Source organism: Petaurus breviceps, unplaced genomic scaffold (assembly GCF_028583685.1).
Source record: "Petaurus breviceps papuanus isolate PSGF00001 unplaced genomic scaffold, PetGlider_PUasm1.0 90804, whole genome shotgun sequence".
Taxonomy (NCBI): Eukaryota; Metazoa; Chordata; class Mammalia; order Diprotodontia; family Petauridae; genus Petaurus; species Petaurus breviceps.
The window spans coordinates 4,706,565-4,723,011 of NW_027187348.1; the positions used below are offsets into that span (position 1 = coordinate 4,706,565).

The 16,447-nt window shown below is 41.7% G+C and overlaps 1 protein-coding gene across 3 annotated transcripts in view; it reads left to right on the plus strand.

The window, feature by feature from the left end:
* The window catches only part of UBASH3B (ubiquitin associated and SH3 domain containing B), a 172,353-nt gene that overhangs the window by 139,181 nt on the left and 16,725 nt on the right, over positions 1 to 16,447 (plus strand). For all 3 annotated transcript variants that reach the window (XM_069070076.1, XM_069070075.1, XM_069070077.1), the window contains 6 exons: positions 1,099 to 1,307; positions 5,140 to 5,272; positions 8,390 to 8,510; positions 11,935 to 12,057; positions 12,847 to 12,939; positions 14,222 to 14,366. In XM_069070076.1, the coding sequence (XP_068926177.1) occupies positions 1,099 to 1,307; positions 5,140 to 5,272; positions 8,390 to 8,510; positions 11,935 to 12,057; positions 12,847 to 12,939; positions 14,222 to 14,366 (824 nt within the window). The remainder of the gene's footprint in view (positions 1 to 1,098; positions 1,308 to 5,139; positions 5,273 to 8,389; positions 8,511 to 11,934; positions 12,058 to 12,846; positions 12,940 to 14,221; positions 14,367 to 16,447) is intronic.

The following is a 16,447-nucleotide window of genomic DNA, read 5'->3' on the forward strand; positions in this document are numbered from 1 at the left end:
GTCAGAATATAGAGAGGCCTTCCATGACACTCCCAAGGGAACCTGAACCAGCTTAAAATGTAATTGGGAAATATTGAACAAAATAAATAAAAATACAATAGAATACAGATAATGTTAATATGTGGTTTTCTAAGTCAATATGCTTCCCTAGACATCCTTATGTATTGGTTTAGTGACCCCATTTCTATTAGAATGTGACACCACTGGCCTAGAAAATCAAAGTATACGCACACACATACACACACTCCATGTTGTTCATTTAATCTGAATTATTAACATTTTCGTCACTTTTTCTTAAGTCTATACAGTTAGCAAAACATTAAATCAAACCCTGATTTGTAGCATTTGCCCATTTCCAAAGTGTAATTTCTCATGCTGAAAATTTGATAATCAGCTCTCTGACTCTATAACACCCCTGGGTAGAGGTGAGGAGAGAATGAAATTTTACTCAAAAACAAAAGAGATGGAGTTTCACTCGTGAGGAACAGAGAGAAAGACAGTTTGGCTAATAAAGATGGAAAAATGAAGTAGGGATAAGGTTGTAAAAGACTTTGAAATATAGCAGTTATATTTCATTCTAGATACAATAGGAAGCCATGATATCTACTTGAAAAATGAGCATCTTTTGTGATTCTTTCTAGTAAAAGACTGGGTGGTGGGTTGAGTGTTGGATAGAGTGAGTTCAAATCTTATCTCAAACACTTATTAGCTTAACTGTGTGACTCTGGACAAGTCACTTAACCTCTGTTTGCCTAGGAGGCAAGTGGGTGACTCAGTGGATAGAGGGCTAGGCCTAGAATCAGGAAGACCCAAATTAAAATCTGGTCTCAGTCACTTACTGGCTGTGTGACCCTGGGCAACTCACTTAACCCTGTTTACCTTATTTTCCTCCCCTGTAAAATGAGCTGGAGAAGGAAGTGGCAGACTACTCCAGTATGTTTGCCAAGAAAACCTCGAATGGGATCATGAAGAGTTGGACACATCTGAAAACAACTGAACAGGATAGGATAGGAGAAAACAAACTTGCCCACTTACAAGAACATTTACAGGAATGGTTTGGGTAGAGTTTTCACATGCCTCCTTCCTTCTCTTTCTCAGACGCTGCAAGTAATCTATCCTTACACTCCACAAAATGACGATGAGCTGGAGCTGGTGCCTGGAGATTTCATTTTCATGTCTCCAATGGAGCAGACAAGTACCAGTGAGGGCTGGATCTATGGCACGTCCTTAACCACTGGCTGTTCTGGGCTCCTGCCTGAGAATTACATCACCAAGGCAGATGAATGCAGTACCTGGATATTCCATGGGTAAGCAGACTCTTGGGGCCTACTGCTTTTTATGGTTAGTCTTCCTCATGGAATCACATAGAACTTTTAAGGGTTCTATACCCTGAAGCAAGGTATGTGGAATTTAAAAAAAAAATACATGGGGTCCAGGGGGAGAGAAGATGTATAGTCTTTAGGCTTTGGGCTAGCTGTGTAGGGCCTGGGAAGGAGGTTACATGGACAGGTCCACCTCACCATGTACAATTTGCATAATCAGATAAAAATTGCTATCTAAGTTCTGTTTGGGGTCTGGAGCCTAGGAACCATAGTGGGGGAAGCATGGGGCAGCTAGATGGCACAGTGGATAGAGAACACAGAACCTGGAGTCAGAAAGATCAGAGTTCAAATCTGACCTCAGATACTTATTAGCTGTGTGATCTTGGGCAATTCAGTTAACCTCTTTGCCTCAGTTTCCTCATTTGTAAAATGGAGATAATAATAGCACCTATCTTACAGGGTTGTTGTGAAGATCAAATGAGATAACAATTGCATAGTGCTTAGCCCAGTGTCTGGCATATAGTCAGCACTATATAAATGTTAGCTATTTTTATTATTATTACTATTATGCCTAGAGTGAAGTGTTCCTTGAAAGATATCCCAGTGCCTTTGGCCCTCGTTAGTTTGGGATTCTTGTCCATCGAACCTTAGTGGTAAACTAAGACCCAGTATTTCCTGCACAGTGTGCCCTACAGGCAGCTAGCTAGATTGTGTAGAGGACAGAGTGCTGGCTTTGGAGTGAGATCAAACCCTGTCTCTGATTTTTAACTAAATTTGTGGCCCTGGGCAGCTCACTCCCCCACCCTATTTTCTTCAGGTGTAAAATGTGGATAATAATAGCACCTTTCTCATAGGGTTGTTTAAAGCATTAGTTGAAATAACCCTTTGATAACTTTAAAAGTTTATATAAATGCTAGTTATTATTATCATTGCTATTTTTGTTATTGTTGTTATCATTATATGACTTCCACAAAGCAGGCCAGGCAAATTTCCCCCTTGCCAAGTCAGTAATAAAATTCATTCCCATTTTTTTAGTCTTTTTGCAAATATCTTTAAAGTATTATTTTATCTTCGCAGCAGCCTTGTGATGTAGGGACCTTTATTATTCCCATTTTGCATATAAGAAAGGCTCAGGGAAGGAAGACAAGTAACTAAGAAAAGTCACACAACTAATAAGTGTCTGAGCAGCCCATTCAACCCTCGATCTCACCAACTCCAATTCAAGTGCTGTCCACAATATCATGGCAGTATGGTGTCATTGACTGTGACATACCTTTCTGAAAGATGGCGTGTCATTCTCTGGGCTGACCCCTCTGTCCATCCCCAGCTGAATCTGAGGTTCATCGAAACCTGTGTGGGACTCTTCAATTCGTCTAAAATGAGGAAGACCAAACCATGCCCACCCTCCTTGATTGGCTCTCCTGTCCTGTGTGCCCAGGCATCCTGCCAACGGGAGGGGGCTGGTTTACTTTTCTTCCCTCTTAGTTAAACCTGTGCTCTGCCTCATGCCAACACATGGTGGCCAACATCAATAAAGTTATTATTATTATTATTTTTTACAACCTTGAAAGACAAGCAGAGAGAGGTAATTCGAGTCTTATATTTTGTCTAGGGAAAGAAGAATTGAGAAAACTCCCTCCCTTCCTTAGCTTTAGGAACATAAGTCATAAATACAGAGTCAGGAATATTTTCTAATCTCTCTTCTATCCCACATCCCTTTCCTCTCCATAAGTTCAGATTGAAGTTGGAAAGGTCTGACAGCTTTGACATATGAAGCAGAACTCTTAGATTTATTTCCTGCTAACTGCCAGAAAAATATGGGTCAGTAAGGAAAGGGAACTCTGTATACATTCCTTAGAACCCATTTTATAGCACCTACACACCCAATCTCTCTCTCTCTCTCTCTCTCTCTCTCTCTCTCTCTCTCTCTCTCTCTCTCTCTCTCTCTCTCTCTCTCTCTGTTTCTCTCTGCCTCTCTTTCTCTGTCTCTCTCTCTGTCTCTGTCTGTCTCTCTCTCTTTTAAAGTGGCCTTTACATTAACTCAAGCTTGGAATAAACCTGAGTGAATGTAACATGATTGGATTGTCAGATTATAGGAAGTTGTATTCCCCTTTTTCGAAGGGGAAGATTACTGGTGGTATCTCAGCTGAGAAGTATGTTTGAAATTAAATGGATTATTCTTCCATGACCTACTCCTTGGTCTTGGGTTAATGTCAGATTATGAATTTTATTTGAAACTATCAGAGCTCCTTTCAGACTTTTCTTATCTTGGCTAGGTGATCTCTTTCTTATCCTTCCTATTTTCCAGTCCTCTGTACACTTTTCCAAGCTCTCTTCACCATTCTTAAAAACAGTCCTTAGGACTTGGGCACTCCTGCTCTGGGTCTGGGTTTCTCCAGTTGCTGACTGATTTTCAGAGTACAGATTGGGCACCTCAGCTGGGTGGGCTAAGCTAGACAGTTTCAGGATGCATTTTCCAAACAAGTTATCCTCAGGGATGAACAGGCATAGCTATGGGCTTTAAGGAGATGAGGCGGTTTTGGGGCTGTTTTCAAAATAAAGTTCCTGACTGTTACCTTATTGAAACTGACAGCCCCAAATCAGAGTGAATCACATCCCTTTTGTTGCATTGACAGCTGAGGAAGCTGACAGTGTTTTTGTCAGTGGAATGTGGGAAGGAGGGAAGGAAGCCAGTCGATCTCTTCAAAGCCATAATTGAGCTGAGAAGTGAGGAGGCACAAACCAGCAAGATGTGGCAACGTGATTCCACAAATCCCATCATTTCAGGCCCCCAAAGCTTTGAGGCAGGGAGGGAGGCTGGCGTCTCTCCAGCTGGGGGGTATAGAGAGGGTCATTAGGAGGAGGCACATTGCTGTCAGAAAAAAAGAAGGCTCAGATGATGTTAGCGTGGCGCCGATGGATACTCTACACATTTGTTTTGTTACTGTGATGGCTGTCATTCCTATTAGTGGCAGGAAGAAAGGTCTTTATTTCTAGGTATCTGTGTAACACATGCATTAAATGCTTCCCTTCAGGTTTCCCAGAGAGGCCAGAGAACATGTTTCATTGAATTTTTCCAACAAGCTTGCTAATTCAAAGTAACTTAATGTGGGGGGAAAGAGGGACTGGATGTGACTGGCTCCTATTCAGCGTTAACCCTAGTTGGGCTCTGACAGTCCTTTATTAAACTTTGAATGGAGGGTCTTGTCTCAAGGATGATCACCTGTAAAACTCTTCTCCAATTGATTATCTAATTTGGGGGTGAGAGAGGGGAGGCCGGAGAGGGGGCAAGCAGTCACAAGGTTTCTGTGACTGGAGAGCTGAAGATAAGTGAGTGGGGATACAAAAAGCCCTCCTTTCCTATGAAAATGGCTATGGACAGTAAGATTAACAGCAGGAATTGTTTATTTTTTTTTTCAGCTGGGATAATAGCTGGAAACAGTGGCATATAATTTCTGTGGCATTATAGCTAAATATGTGGTTGGTACCAGCCATGCCAGTGACACTGTACTAAATATATAAATGATGGACCCCATCCCTGTCCAGAGGGGCTTCCAATTGGATTCATGCACAAATAAATCTGTCTACCCTTAATTTATTAACTGCTTGACTCTTCAAAGTAGAACAAGATGTTCTTCCCAAGGAATCTGGATGCCGTTTCCTCCCCCTTTGCTGTTGACCATCACCATCACTGCCTCCCATGTTTTTTCATGTTAATTAAGTCCCATACTCTTATTCATCCTGAGGGCCAGAGAACACATGACCTGTATTGCTCACGGTGCCAGGAGTTTATGTCTTCCTGTCCTTTTCTCTGTAGTTCATATTCAATTCTGAGCACATCATCGTCCTCCAGCTCACTCATGTTCAGTGATGGCATTTTGGAGAGGCGGCAGCAGGAGGAGGGCCCAGGGGACACTTCTCCCCTCACCATCATCTGCCAACCCATGCAAGTAAGTTTGACTAGTAACATTTGGGAAACATTCTAACAGTCATTTTATCAGTAAGTTCTTACTGAGCACATACAAGACAACATCACTCACATTCATATTGTGCTTTAAGGTCTGTAGAGAGGCATGTTGGTGTAGTGGGTAGAAAACTGGCCTCAGAGCCACAGAGATCTATATTGAAGACCAACCTCTAATACATACTGGCTGTTTAGTCATGTTGCCACTCAATACTCATGGCAGCCTTCTAAGAACATAAGTTGTAGGGGAGGTACCAATAGTGGTACTGCAGTGGTAGAGGAAGTTCCATACCGGGAGATCCCTTCACCAATGAAATCATGGGTACAATCCCTGTCCCCTTAATGTTTTCCAAGCACTTTTCTCAAGTAATCCTTGAGGCTGATGTAGGTTGTACAGATATAATTAGCTGCCTCCCCACCCACTCCTATCCCCTGTGATGTTTGTCCTTGGTCCTCGTTACATATCTGAACTAGGCCTCTAAGTAAAATAATTGGCCCATTCTCACACAGTGAATAAATATCCAAGGAGAGATTTGAACCCTGGTCTGATTCCCAAATCCAGTAATCATCCACTACATATGGTTAGGTGCTTTGGAAGAATAGAATGAAGTATGCAGCGTGGTTTCTTGCTGCTCTCAAGGAGTTTACAATCTATCTGGGGAAATAAGATATCTGCACATAAAAAGATATAACCAATTAAACTACACAGTGTATGATTAAGTGCCAAATCAATGGTACAGACAATAGGTACTATCAGAGTTTAGAGGAGGGGGCTGTCAGTGTAGACAAGGATGATAAGAGAACTTTTTGGAGTGGCTGAGGAATTGAAGAATGGGGAGGATTTTCTTGGAGAAGATGTTTTAGATGGGGTAAACAAAGTCAGAAAAATGAGCAAGTTCAAGATGTAACCTGGAGAGAGCAAGAATACCACGTTGGCTGGAGCAGAGGTTTCTTCTAAGTTAGAGAACCCTGCTACTCCCACACAGTTCAGTTTACTTTCTGTAAATGACCACATAGGGCCAGCAGCAGCAGCACATTATGAATAGCTGCCTTAGATAGAGAGGGCAGAAGGAAGGGCTGTGAGTCTCTGCTCAGTAATTAAAGCATCACCAGTCAGTTGGTCAGGATGGAAATTAGACCTGAGTAATTCAGTATAAAGAGATAGCAGAGAATGCTGAATACCCATTATGTGCTGAGCACAAGGGACTGTGGGGGGAAAAGGAAAGGGATGTGAACCAAGCACATAGAAATCTCAATCCTTGAAAGAGACAGAATTTTCCCTCTTTCTCTTTCCCTCTCTCTCTTTTCCTCTCTGTCTCTTTGTCTCTCTCTCTGTCTCTCTCTGTGTCTGTCTCTTTTTCTGTATCTCCGTGTCTCTGTTTCTCTCTCTGTCTCTTACTGTCTCTCTCTCTCTGTCTCTTTCTGTGTCCCTATGTGTCTTTGTCTGTCTCTCGCTTTCATAAGCTCAAAGAATACATACGTGAGTGAGGGTAGCATTGGCCTGAAGTGGGGCTAATTAGGGTGGGTTTCCAGAAAGAGATGATAATGTCACTTTTAAAAGCATTTCTACTCTTATTATCTAATTTGTACCTCATGACCTTGTAAAGTAGGCAGTATTCCACCCATTTTACAGATGAGGAAACTGAAGCCCAGAGAGGCATGATTTTTCCCCAGATATAAAGTTGGTAAATTTGGGCGACTCCAATTCAAGTCTTCTCCTTCATTGCTGGTCAGTATATGTAGAACCAGGTTTTTAGGATCAGAAGATATCCAGCTAGGTAGAGAGGGGACACATTCCAGGTGATAGAAAAAAAGATATAAAAGTTCTAAGGCAAGATTAACCAGATCGTATGTCACAAGCAGATTCATCCAGCTAGAACACAGTTTAAACCAGAGAACTAGAGCAGAAAATGGACGTGAAATGGCAAGTTTTCTCTCCATTGCCACTGCTCAACAAGTACAGCTGCTGTCTCCAGGGCACAGGAGGTGATAGGAAGCCGCTGTAGCTCTGGAGTAGGGAAAGGATATCAGAAAGGCAGCAGAGAGAGAGCACTAGCTGTGCAGCCGGAGGGTCCAGCTTTACCCCCTGTTCAGCCTCTGGCTGCTTGTGTGACCTTGGCCAAGTCCCTCAACCTCTGTGGGCTAGTTTCCTCACCTGTAGAATCAGAGCATTCAGTTGGATAGGCTATGAGGTTCCTTCCAGGCTGTGATCAGCACAGCGGCTAAGGATAGGCATTCTTGACACATAGGGTCAGAGTAGGGAGTCTAGAGGCTGCCGTGGTCCTCCAGATGGGCAGTTTGCCCTTTATAGGAATTGTCACTTTTGTAAGATGGTAGCCCTCCTCACTGAGGACATCCTACCACCAAATAATGTCCTTATTTGGAAGAAGAAATCATATCACCACTAGCTAGTTTTGTACATTTTTTTCTTCCCCATTAGAATATAAACTTCTTGAGGGCAAAGACTATTTTTTGTCTTTATTTTGAATTTGAGTCTGCCAGATTTACTCCCCTTTGCTTAGCATGGTTCCTGTCATTAAACACAATGTTTAATCAATGCTTATTGACTGACTGACCCCTTAGCTTTGTAGATCCAAGCATTAAATCAAATAGCCTTATAGCTTCCTGGCCACTTACTAATAAGAATAATAATCCTATTTGCCCCACCTGTACCCAAGACTTTTCACTTGACTGTGGAAGGATCTGATATCTAGAGCTGGAAGGGACCTTTAAGGCCATCTTATTCAACCCTCTGTTTTGTGTTGGGTTTGTTTTTGGAGGGGGAAGGCAAGGCAGTTGGAGTTAAGTGACTTGCCCAAGGTCACACAGCTACTAAGTATCAAGCATCTGAGTTCAGATTTGAACTCAGGCCCTTCAGACTCCAAGGCTGGTGATCTGTTCACTGCACTACCTAGCTACTCTGAACCCTCTCTTTACAGATGAGGAAGCTGAACCCCTGAGAAGTTACACAGGGTCACATAGGCCATACACACAGAGCAAGGATTTGACCTCAGCTCTTGTGACTGAATTCAACACTCTTTGTACTTCACTTTGCTGCCTCAGAGTACTTCCCACTTATTTACTTTCTTTCTCTCCTGAACAGCCCCTGCGAGTTAACAGCCAGGTGGGTCCCCAGAAGCGATGCCTCTTTGTCTGTCGACATGGTGAGAGGATGGATGTTGTGTTTGGGAAATATTGGCTATCCCAGTGCTTTGATGCCAAAGGTGAGCTGATGGGTGCTAGGATGTGAGGGAGCGAGACCTAACCTGGCCTCAAGGGTGCATTGAATTAGGGTGTTTTATAGAGTTCTCACTATGCTTTATAACCCATTTCTCCTGAACAACTCACATCTCTGTCTGTTAGACCATATTCCTTTATAATATCCATAGGATAAAAGGAGATTCACATATACTTGCCCCATATTTCAGATGAGGCCAAGAGAAAGTAAGTGACTTATGCCAAGGTCGTTGGCAGAGGCATACTATCCCAGAGGTCACCTCGTCCCACCTTTACACAAAGCACAAATTCTAACTTGTGGTCATCTGACCGCTTCTTGAAGACTTTCCATGACAGGGAACTCGTCACTTTTCAACAGCTCAAATCATTGAAATATGCTTCTTTTACCATCCCCCAAGCCATGTAAAGCTAAGCTATCTTCCCATCTTCCCCATAAACCCTTCAAATACTTGAAGGCAGGTATTGCAGCCATAGACCCTACAAAAGTTCCCTTCTCTAGATTAAACCTTTTGTGTTCCATCAACTTACTCTTCTAAAGCAGGGCTTCTTAAACTTTTTCTACTTGCAACCCGTTTTCACATTTCAGCAGCATTTGTTGGCATTGCATGGTGCGATGGTATGCACATTGCAAAGTGTGCATGCTTTGGGTTCAGAACCAATGCTATAGTGAAGTTGTTCAGAGCAACACAGGCAAGAGCTACCAGAAACATCTTGGATTCATTATGCATTTGATTTTGAATTAATTTTTGGTTGTTGCACATTTAGAAACCTTACTGTTGCCAAATTTTTCACGATCCCAGGACAGTTTAAGAAGTGCTGCTCTATGGCATGGGCTCTGTACCCTACATATGGTGGTCATCTTCCTCTGGGTGCTGTCCATCAGTGTCCCTCCTAACATTTATCGCCTATAACTGGAAATACTATTTCATATGTGGTCTTCTGACTACAAAAGAGCAGACTAGAACCATTGTAGAGTATAACATTATGGACTATAGTGAGAACTACCTATTTATTTTTTCAATTAAAAATGTTTTTGTGTTTTATTTTTTAACTTAAATACAAAATGAAAAGAGAAAAAAGAAACAAACTTAAATACTAAAACTTAAATGCAGAATTAGAAAAAAAAAAACATTGCCACATGCACAACAGAACATGAGAGGATTCAAAATATGTAAAACTAAATTTCCATTTCAAGAAAGCCTATATTAGAGGGTGGCTAGGTGGTGCAGTGAGCAGACGACCGGCCCTGGAGTCAGGAGCACCTGGGTTCGGATCCGGCCTCAGACACTTCACACACACACACACACACACACACACACACACACACACACACACGCCATGTGACCTTGGGCAAGTCACTTAACCCCAATTTCCCTACCCTTCCCCCTCCAAAAAGCAAAAACAAAAAAAAAGAGGAAAAAAAGAAAGCCTATATAATAAATACTAGGCATTGTGTTCAGAGTTGTCCTTTTCTTTGCTTCCTTGTAGGTTTTATTTTGTTCTCTGCTGTGCACTTTTTACTTTGTTCTTTTATTTCCCCCTCTTCCTGCCCACCCCCATCCCAAGAAGGCTACAATTAAGCTCAAATGCATGTGTGTGTGTACACACACACATATACACACAAACATAAGTATACATGCATATACTTACAATGCATATGTATATATATATATACATATGCATATACTTACAATGCATATGTATATATATATATATATACATAGATATGTATAATCATACTCCTATAAAGACAAACACATTCATATGCATCTATGTAAGACCTCACTATATATATTTGTCCTCGTGTTTCTCCAAGGGTGGCTAACCTCTTCCTTCATAAGTCCAAGACTTTCCATATTTTTCTAAATCCACTAACTCATCATTTCTTACACTACAGCAATAGTTCGACCATATACTGTCTAGTTAATTTTAAATAGTCTAAGACAATATTGATTAATGTGACTGACATGCCCTATTTTTCTCTTTTGATTAAATCTATTTCAACTTTAACTTTGTCTGAGATTATGAGAACTGACGATTTTTATAGGTAGCTAGGTAACAGTTGGATAGAGCACATGCCTTTGATTCAGGAAGACATGAGTTTGAATACTGCCTCAAACACTGCCTAGCTGGGTAACCCTGACAGATCACTTAACCTCTCTGTGTCTCAGTTTTCTCTTCTGTTAAGTGGGCAAAATAATAGCACTTACTTCCGAGGGTTATTGTGAGGAGCACATAAATGAACACATGCAAATTGCTTTGCAAACCTTAAAGCATTACGTACAAGCTCCTATCTGCTTCCTTGCTCTGGCTACAGCCCTCCCTCCCTCAAATTCAGTTCAGCTGCAAGTCATGTCATCATCTCCCTTATGTCATTGTCCTCTTCAAGAATGAAGGACAGGGTGGCTAGGTGGTGCAGTGAACAGAGCACTGGCCCTGGAGTCAGGAGGAGCTGAGTTCAAATTCAGCCTCAAGATACTTGACACACTTACTAGCCATGTGACCTTGGACAAGTCACTTAACCCCAGTTGCCCTGCCTTCCCCCCTCCAAAAAAAAAAAAGAATGAAGGACAAATCACATAACCACAAGAAGGAGAACCAACAAGACTTAACAACTGCTTAGATACAGGGGGTAAGGGAGAGAAGCAAGAGTCAAGGGCAACCCCAGGGCTCTGAACTTGTCATTTGAAGGGTACGGTGCACTTGACAGAAATGGTGACGTTTAAAGGAATGGTGGGTTTGGGAAGAGAAGTTACGAAAGTTTCATTTAGGACATTTTGAGTTGAAGATGTTTATCAATCATCCATATGGATTTATAGAAGAATAGATTGGAACTGGAGGGGACCTTAATGGCAATCCAGTCCAACTGACTTGCTCTACAGATAAGGAACCTGAAGGCCAAAGAAATTACATGAAAATGATTTGCCCCAAGTTGTAGAGGTAAGAAGCATCAGAAGCAGTATTTGAACCCACCTCTTCTCGATTCCAGAGTCCGTGTTCTTTTCTCTGTACCTACAAGGTCGTCTGGTATAATAACCCTTATCTGATGCATGAATTCACTTTCCAGCAACTTCAATAATGGTCATTTAGCCTCACTTGAACACTTCCAGTGACAGGGAGCTTACCTCACGAGGCAGCCCATCCCACTATTGAATACATTTAATGGTTTAAGAAGCTTTTTATACAGAGGCAAAATCTACCTCTCTGTAATTTTAAGTAGAATGGAAAATAGAATCCAGAATATAATTGCCAACAAAAGCGTCAGCTCTCTGAATGCTCTTAATGTTTTTCACTACTCTAAAGCAAAGTTAGCTTCTCTTGGCCAGTAAGTACTAAAATGGCAGGATCATTAAGAGAAGGTTTAAAAAGCAGAGAATTCAAGTGGTTCTGTGCCTGATTTTTCTCCCTTAGGCCGTTACATCCGCACCAACCTGAATATGCCTCACAGTTTACCTCAAAGGAGTGGCGGTTTCCGGGATTATGAGAAAGATGCACCCATCACTGTGTTTGGATGTATGCAAGCCAGACTAGTAGGTAAGTCATCCCAGAATAACTTTCTTTTGGGATTACCATCTTGGAGGCAGGGGGTGCTGTGGGGGCTGCCCCTAGTGGAATGCATGACAGTGCTTTCAGATCCTCAAGGATATAGGACATTCCATATGGGACTTTTCTGTACTTTCTACTGGTATGAGTCCCTGTAGCCCTGGAAGGTCGAGCCTTCCAGGTATAAAGTAGCTGCTTTTGTCATGACAATTTATATGGAAGGCCAGAATATGAAAAGGAGACATCAGGAATGAAGGGCCATTCCACTGTGGCTGAAGCTGGGTCTGTACATGTCATATTTGAATCCATAAATCTGTTGGTTTATCCCACACCCGCCATCTAGAGACAGCAGACTCTGTTCCAAAGGAAGTGGATACCACCAAAAAAATATAAACATTCATTGAGAGATTAGAGTGGTCTCTGGTGTCTGAGAGTTAATGCTCTAGGGTTTTATTTGCTTTCATTTTCATCAATATAGATCTACTGTCTATTATCATAAAATCCATTATCCAGCCCCTGGATTACCTAGGGCTCAGCTCCCTGCTAACAGCATTTTGCTGCACATTAGGCCTGCAGAGATGGAACAGAGAAAAGATGAAAGAGTTTATCACTTTTGCTTTTTGTTGGGGATTCTGGGGAAAGGTTTATTTGGGGATAAGGTTCAGATCATTAGGCTTCTGTGTGAACCATTGTGTGTCTTGGGTACCCTGGCGAGGTGGGGCCACATTTGGGCACTAGCTCAGACCAAATATAGCCAGTAGATTCCATCTCTCTTTGTAGGTGAGGCCCTGTTAGAAAGTAACACCATTGTTGACCACGTCTATTGTTCCCCTTCCCTGCGATGTGTCCAGACTGCACACAACATTTTGAAAGGTAAGAATCACAAGCTTGTACATCCTAAAAGTGTCATTTAGTCCCCTGACTCTGGGCAGCTCCACACCTGAGCCTTCCTAGTGAGATGGGACTTTTAACCAAGCATTTTTAGCTTGTTTTCCATGGAAAATAGTTTTTCTTATGTAATTTCTCAGCAGTCAGCAGTAGATTCAATAGAAAATTTTTAGGTATGCAGAGCATGGTACTTATTCCTTGGAGGAAATACAAAGATTACATAAGACATAATCCCTGCCTTCCTAAAGCTTACTTTCTGGTAAAGGGGATAAGACACAAAAACAGATGCATGAAATGTAGTATTGTAAGAGAGAGTTGTAAAATGAAGTGCTATTTGAAGTTGGGAGTTGGTGGGAGAGGAGGTCATTACTAGCCAGGGGAAATGGAGAAGACTTCATGGAGGAAGAGACATTTGAGTTGGACTTTAAAAGATAGGGAGGAATTCTGTAGAAGATAGGGAACATCGTGACCAAGACATGGAAACAGGCGCGGTCAGCACGGAACACTCAGGAGACAGGAGATGTTTGGTGGAAGCATGTAAAGAATTAAGACTATGAACAGGAGGCTGTTACATTGTGAAGGTCCTTAAAGAGTAGACAGAAGAACTTGAACTTTGCCCAGTAGGCATGCCCACAGAAGAGTTCTGAGTAGAGAAGTGATAAAATCAGATTGGAGATAAGGGACACCATTCTGCCAATGGGCTCAGAATAGATGGGAGAAGAGCAAGAGTCTGGAGGCCAGAGGGCATGTAAAGGGATGATTGCTATGATTTAAATGAGTGGTAATGATGGTATATAGTAGAGTTGTGGGAGTGGGGAGAGGAGGAAATAAATGGAAAATATGCCAGCATTAACAGGAAATTGGCAGGACAGTGCTTGATTGGATATGAATCTCCCTTCAGTAATCTCTCACTGCTGCCAAATTAATATTCCCAAAACATAGATCTAACTACATCACCTCCATGGGCAGGAATCTTCAGTGGCTCCCAACCCATGTTTTTTTTTTCTTTAAAAGAGGCACCACCCAATAGCATGATGGTTTGGCCAGTGCCTCAAGTTCTGTGTATTTGTAACTTACTCTAGGAGATCAAAAACTGTCTTTGGAAATGGGCTCATTTGCAAATTCTTGTATGAGTTAGAGACAGAAGCCAAGTGGAAAAGGAATTGCTGACTCAATCAGAATAGAAAACAAGTACTAACCAACATGGTTCGTATTCTCTCAAAAGAACTACCTTCCCTTTGCCTTCATTTTCTTTTCCTTTTACAAGGTTTACAACAAGAAAATCACTTGAAGATCCGTGTGGAACCTGGCTTGTTTGAGTGGACAAAGTGGGTTGCTGGAAATACTTTGCCTGCATGGATACCCCCATCAGACTTAGCTGCTGCCAACCTGAGTGTTGATACAACCTACAGGTAGCCTCACATAAATTGTTATTTCCTGAGATGGATTTAAAGATGATTTTCCAAATTATTTTCAGTTTCATGTGATCCACCTCCAAATAGAGAGAAGTGATAGACTCAGTGCAGATTGAAATACTTTTTTGGGGGAGGAGAGGAAGAAGGAATGTGGCTTATGTGAGAATTTATTCTGCTTGACTAGACATAATTGTAATGGCTTTTATTTTTCTTGCTTTCCTCAGTGGATAGAGGAAGTGGAGAGCAAGGGAGGTTGGAAAGAGAAAAATCAGAACTTTAAAGAAAATAAAATTAAATTTTAAAAAATTATTTACCACTTTTAACCTGCTAGTTGTGGACTGACAAGACTTAGTCAGGTCTCATTTAGTGGTACTAATGTAGGAGAACTGTATGTGATAATAGCAAATAATCCTAAAGTAATTAGGCATTAGTATACATTGCGATTTTTTTCCTGAAGATTTGCTTTCCTGATTATATTTGGCTCAAAGTCGCATAAAAATAAATATGCATTCTTTTGAGGCAGCTAGATGGTGAAATTGATAAAGTTCTGGTCTTGGAGTTAGGAAAATCTGTGTTCAAGTTCTGCCTTTATTACTTACTAGTTGTGTGACCCTGGGAAAATCACTTAACCTCTCTGGAGGAAAAAACAAAAACAAAACCCATCAGCTTTCTTATCTGTAAAATGGGCATAATATAACATGACCCTCACAGGATTGTTGTGGGGATCCAGAGATACCATCTGTGAAGTGCTTTGTAAACCTCACAGTGCTATATAGCAACCCTCTGGGGTAGGTGATATTAATCTCATTTTACTGAGAGCAGGAAACTATGGTCCACAGGAGTCACATGACTTGCCTATGGTCACTGAGCAGATTAATAGTTAACATTTATATAGCACATTAGGACTTACAAATCACTTCTTCACAACCACCCTGTGAGGGCCTGCGGAAGCACTGATAGACCCGTTTTACAGATAAGAAAATTAGAGTTCGAAGATTGAATGACTTTCTTACAGCTGTGCAGGTACTAAGTGATGGAACTAAGACTTGGACCCAGGTCTTCCAGCTGTTGTTCTAGTACTACTAGATCAGGCTTCCTGTTCAGGAATTAAACATGAAATACATTTACATTTAAGTAATCTACAAAGTGTATAATTCACACGCCAGTAGTTGAAAGTTGATTATTATAGAATTGTTGTGGAATCACAGCTAAAATCTCACCTTCTGTAAGAAGCCTTACACAGTCCCCTTAATGCAAGTAGTGCCTTCCCTTTGTGATTATCTCCAATTCCTCCCATATATGTCGTTTGGGCAGCTGGGGGATGCCATAGTGTATAGAGCACTAGGCCTGGAGTCAGGAAGGGTCATCTTCCTAAGTTCAAATCTAGCCTCAGACACTTACTAGGTGTGTGACCCTGGGCAAGTCACTTAATACTGGTTGTCTCAATTTCCTCATCTGTAAAACGAGCTGGAGAAGGAAATGGCAAACAGCTTCCATATCTTTGCCAAGAAAACCCCAAATGGGGTCATGAAAAGTCGGACAAGACTGATTTGCATGGTGTCTCCCCCATTAGACTGTAAGCTCCTTGAGGTCAGCACCTGTCTCTTGCCTTCCTTTATATCCCTAGCACTTAGCACAGTGCCCGGAACCTGGTAGGTACTTAGTAAGTGCTGGGTGACTTGAATTGCTGACTCTCTCTCAGAGTTGGAATGGAGCCAGTCCAGTGTTTCTCTGAACTAGAGACTTCTCCCCTCCCTGAGCCTTCATTGGAAGACCTCCGGGGGAAGGGAGGGGACCAAGTACCTTCTGAGGTAGCCCACTCGACTTTTGGCTTACATGATCCCTAAGGTCCTTCCAGTTCTGAATCCTATGATCCTTCTTCCCCATGGCAATACTTCATATACTCATAAGCAGCAATTACGTTCATGCATTCTGTTTTCTAGATCCTAATTGTTAGAAAGCTTCTTCATATATTGAACCACATTCCACCTTGGCAACTTTCCCCCATTGTCCCTAGTTAGGAAGGAAGGATAGATGGATGGATGGCTTACAAATGTTACCTCATTTGATCCTCACAA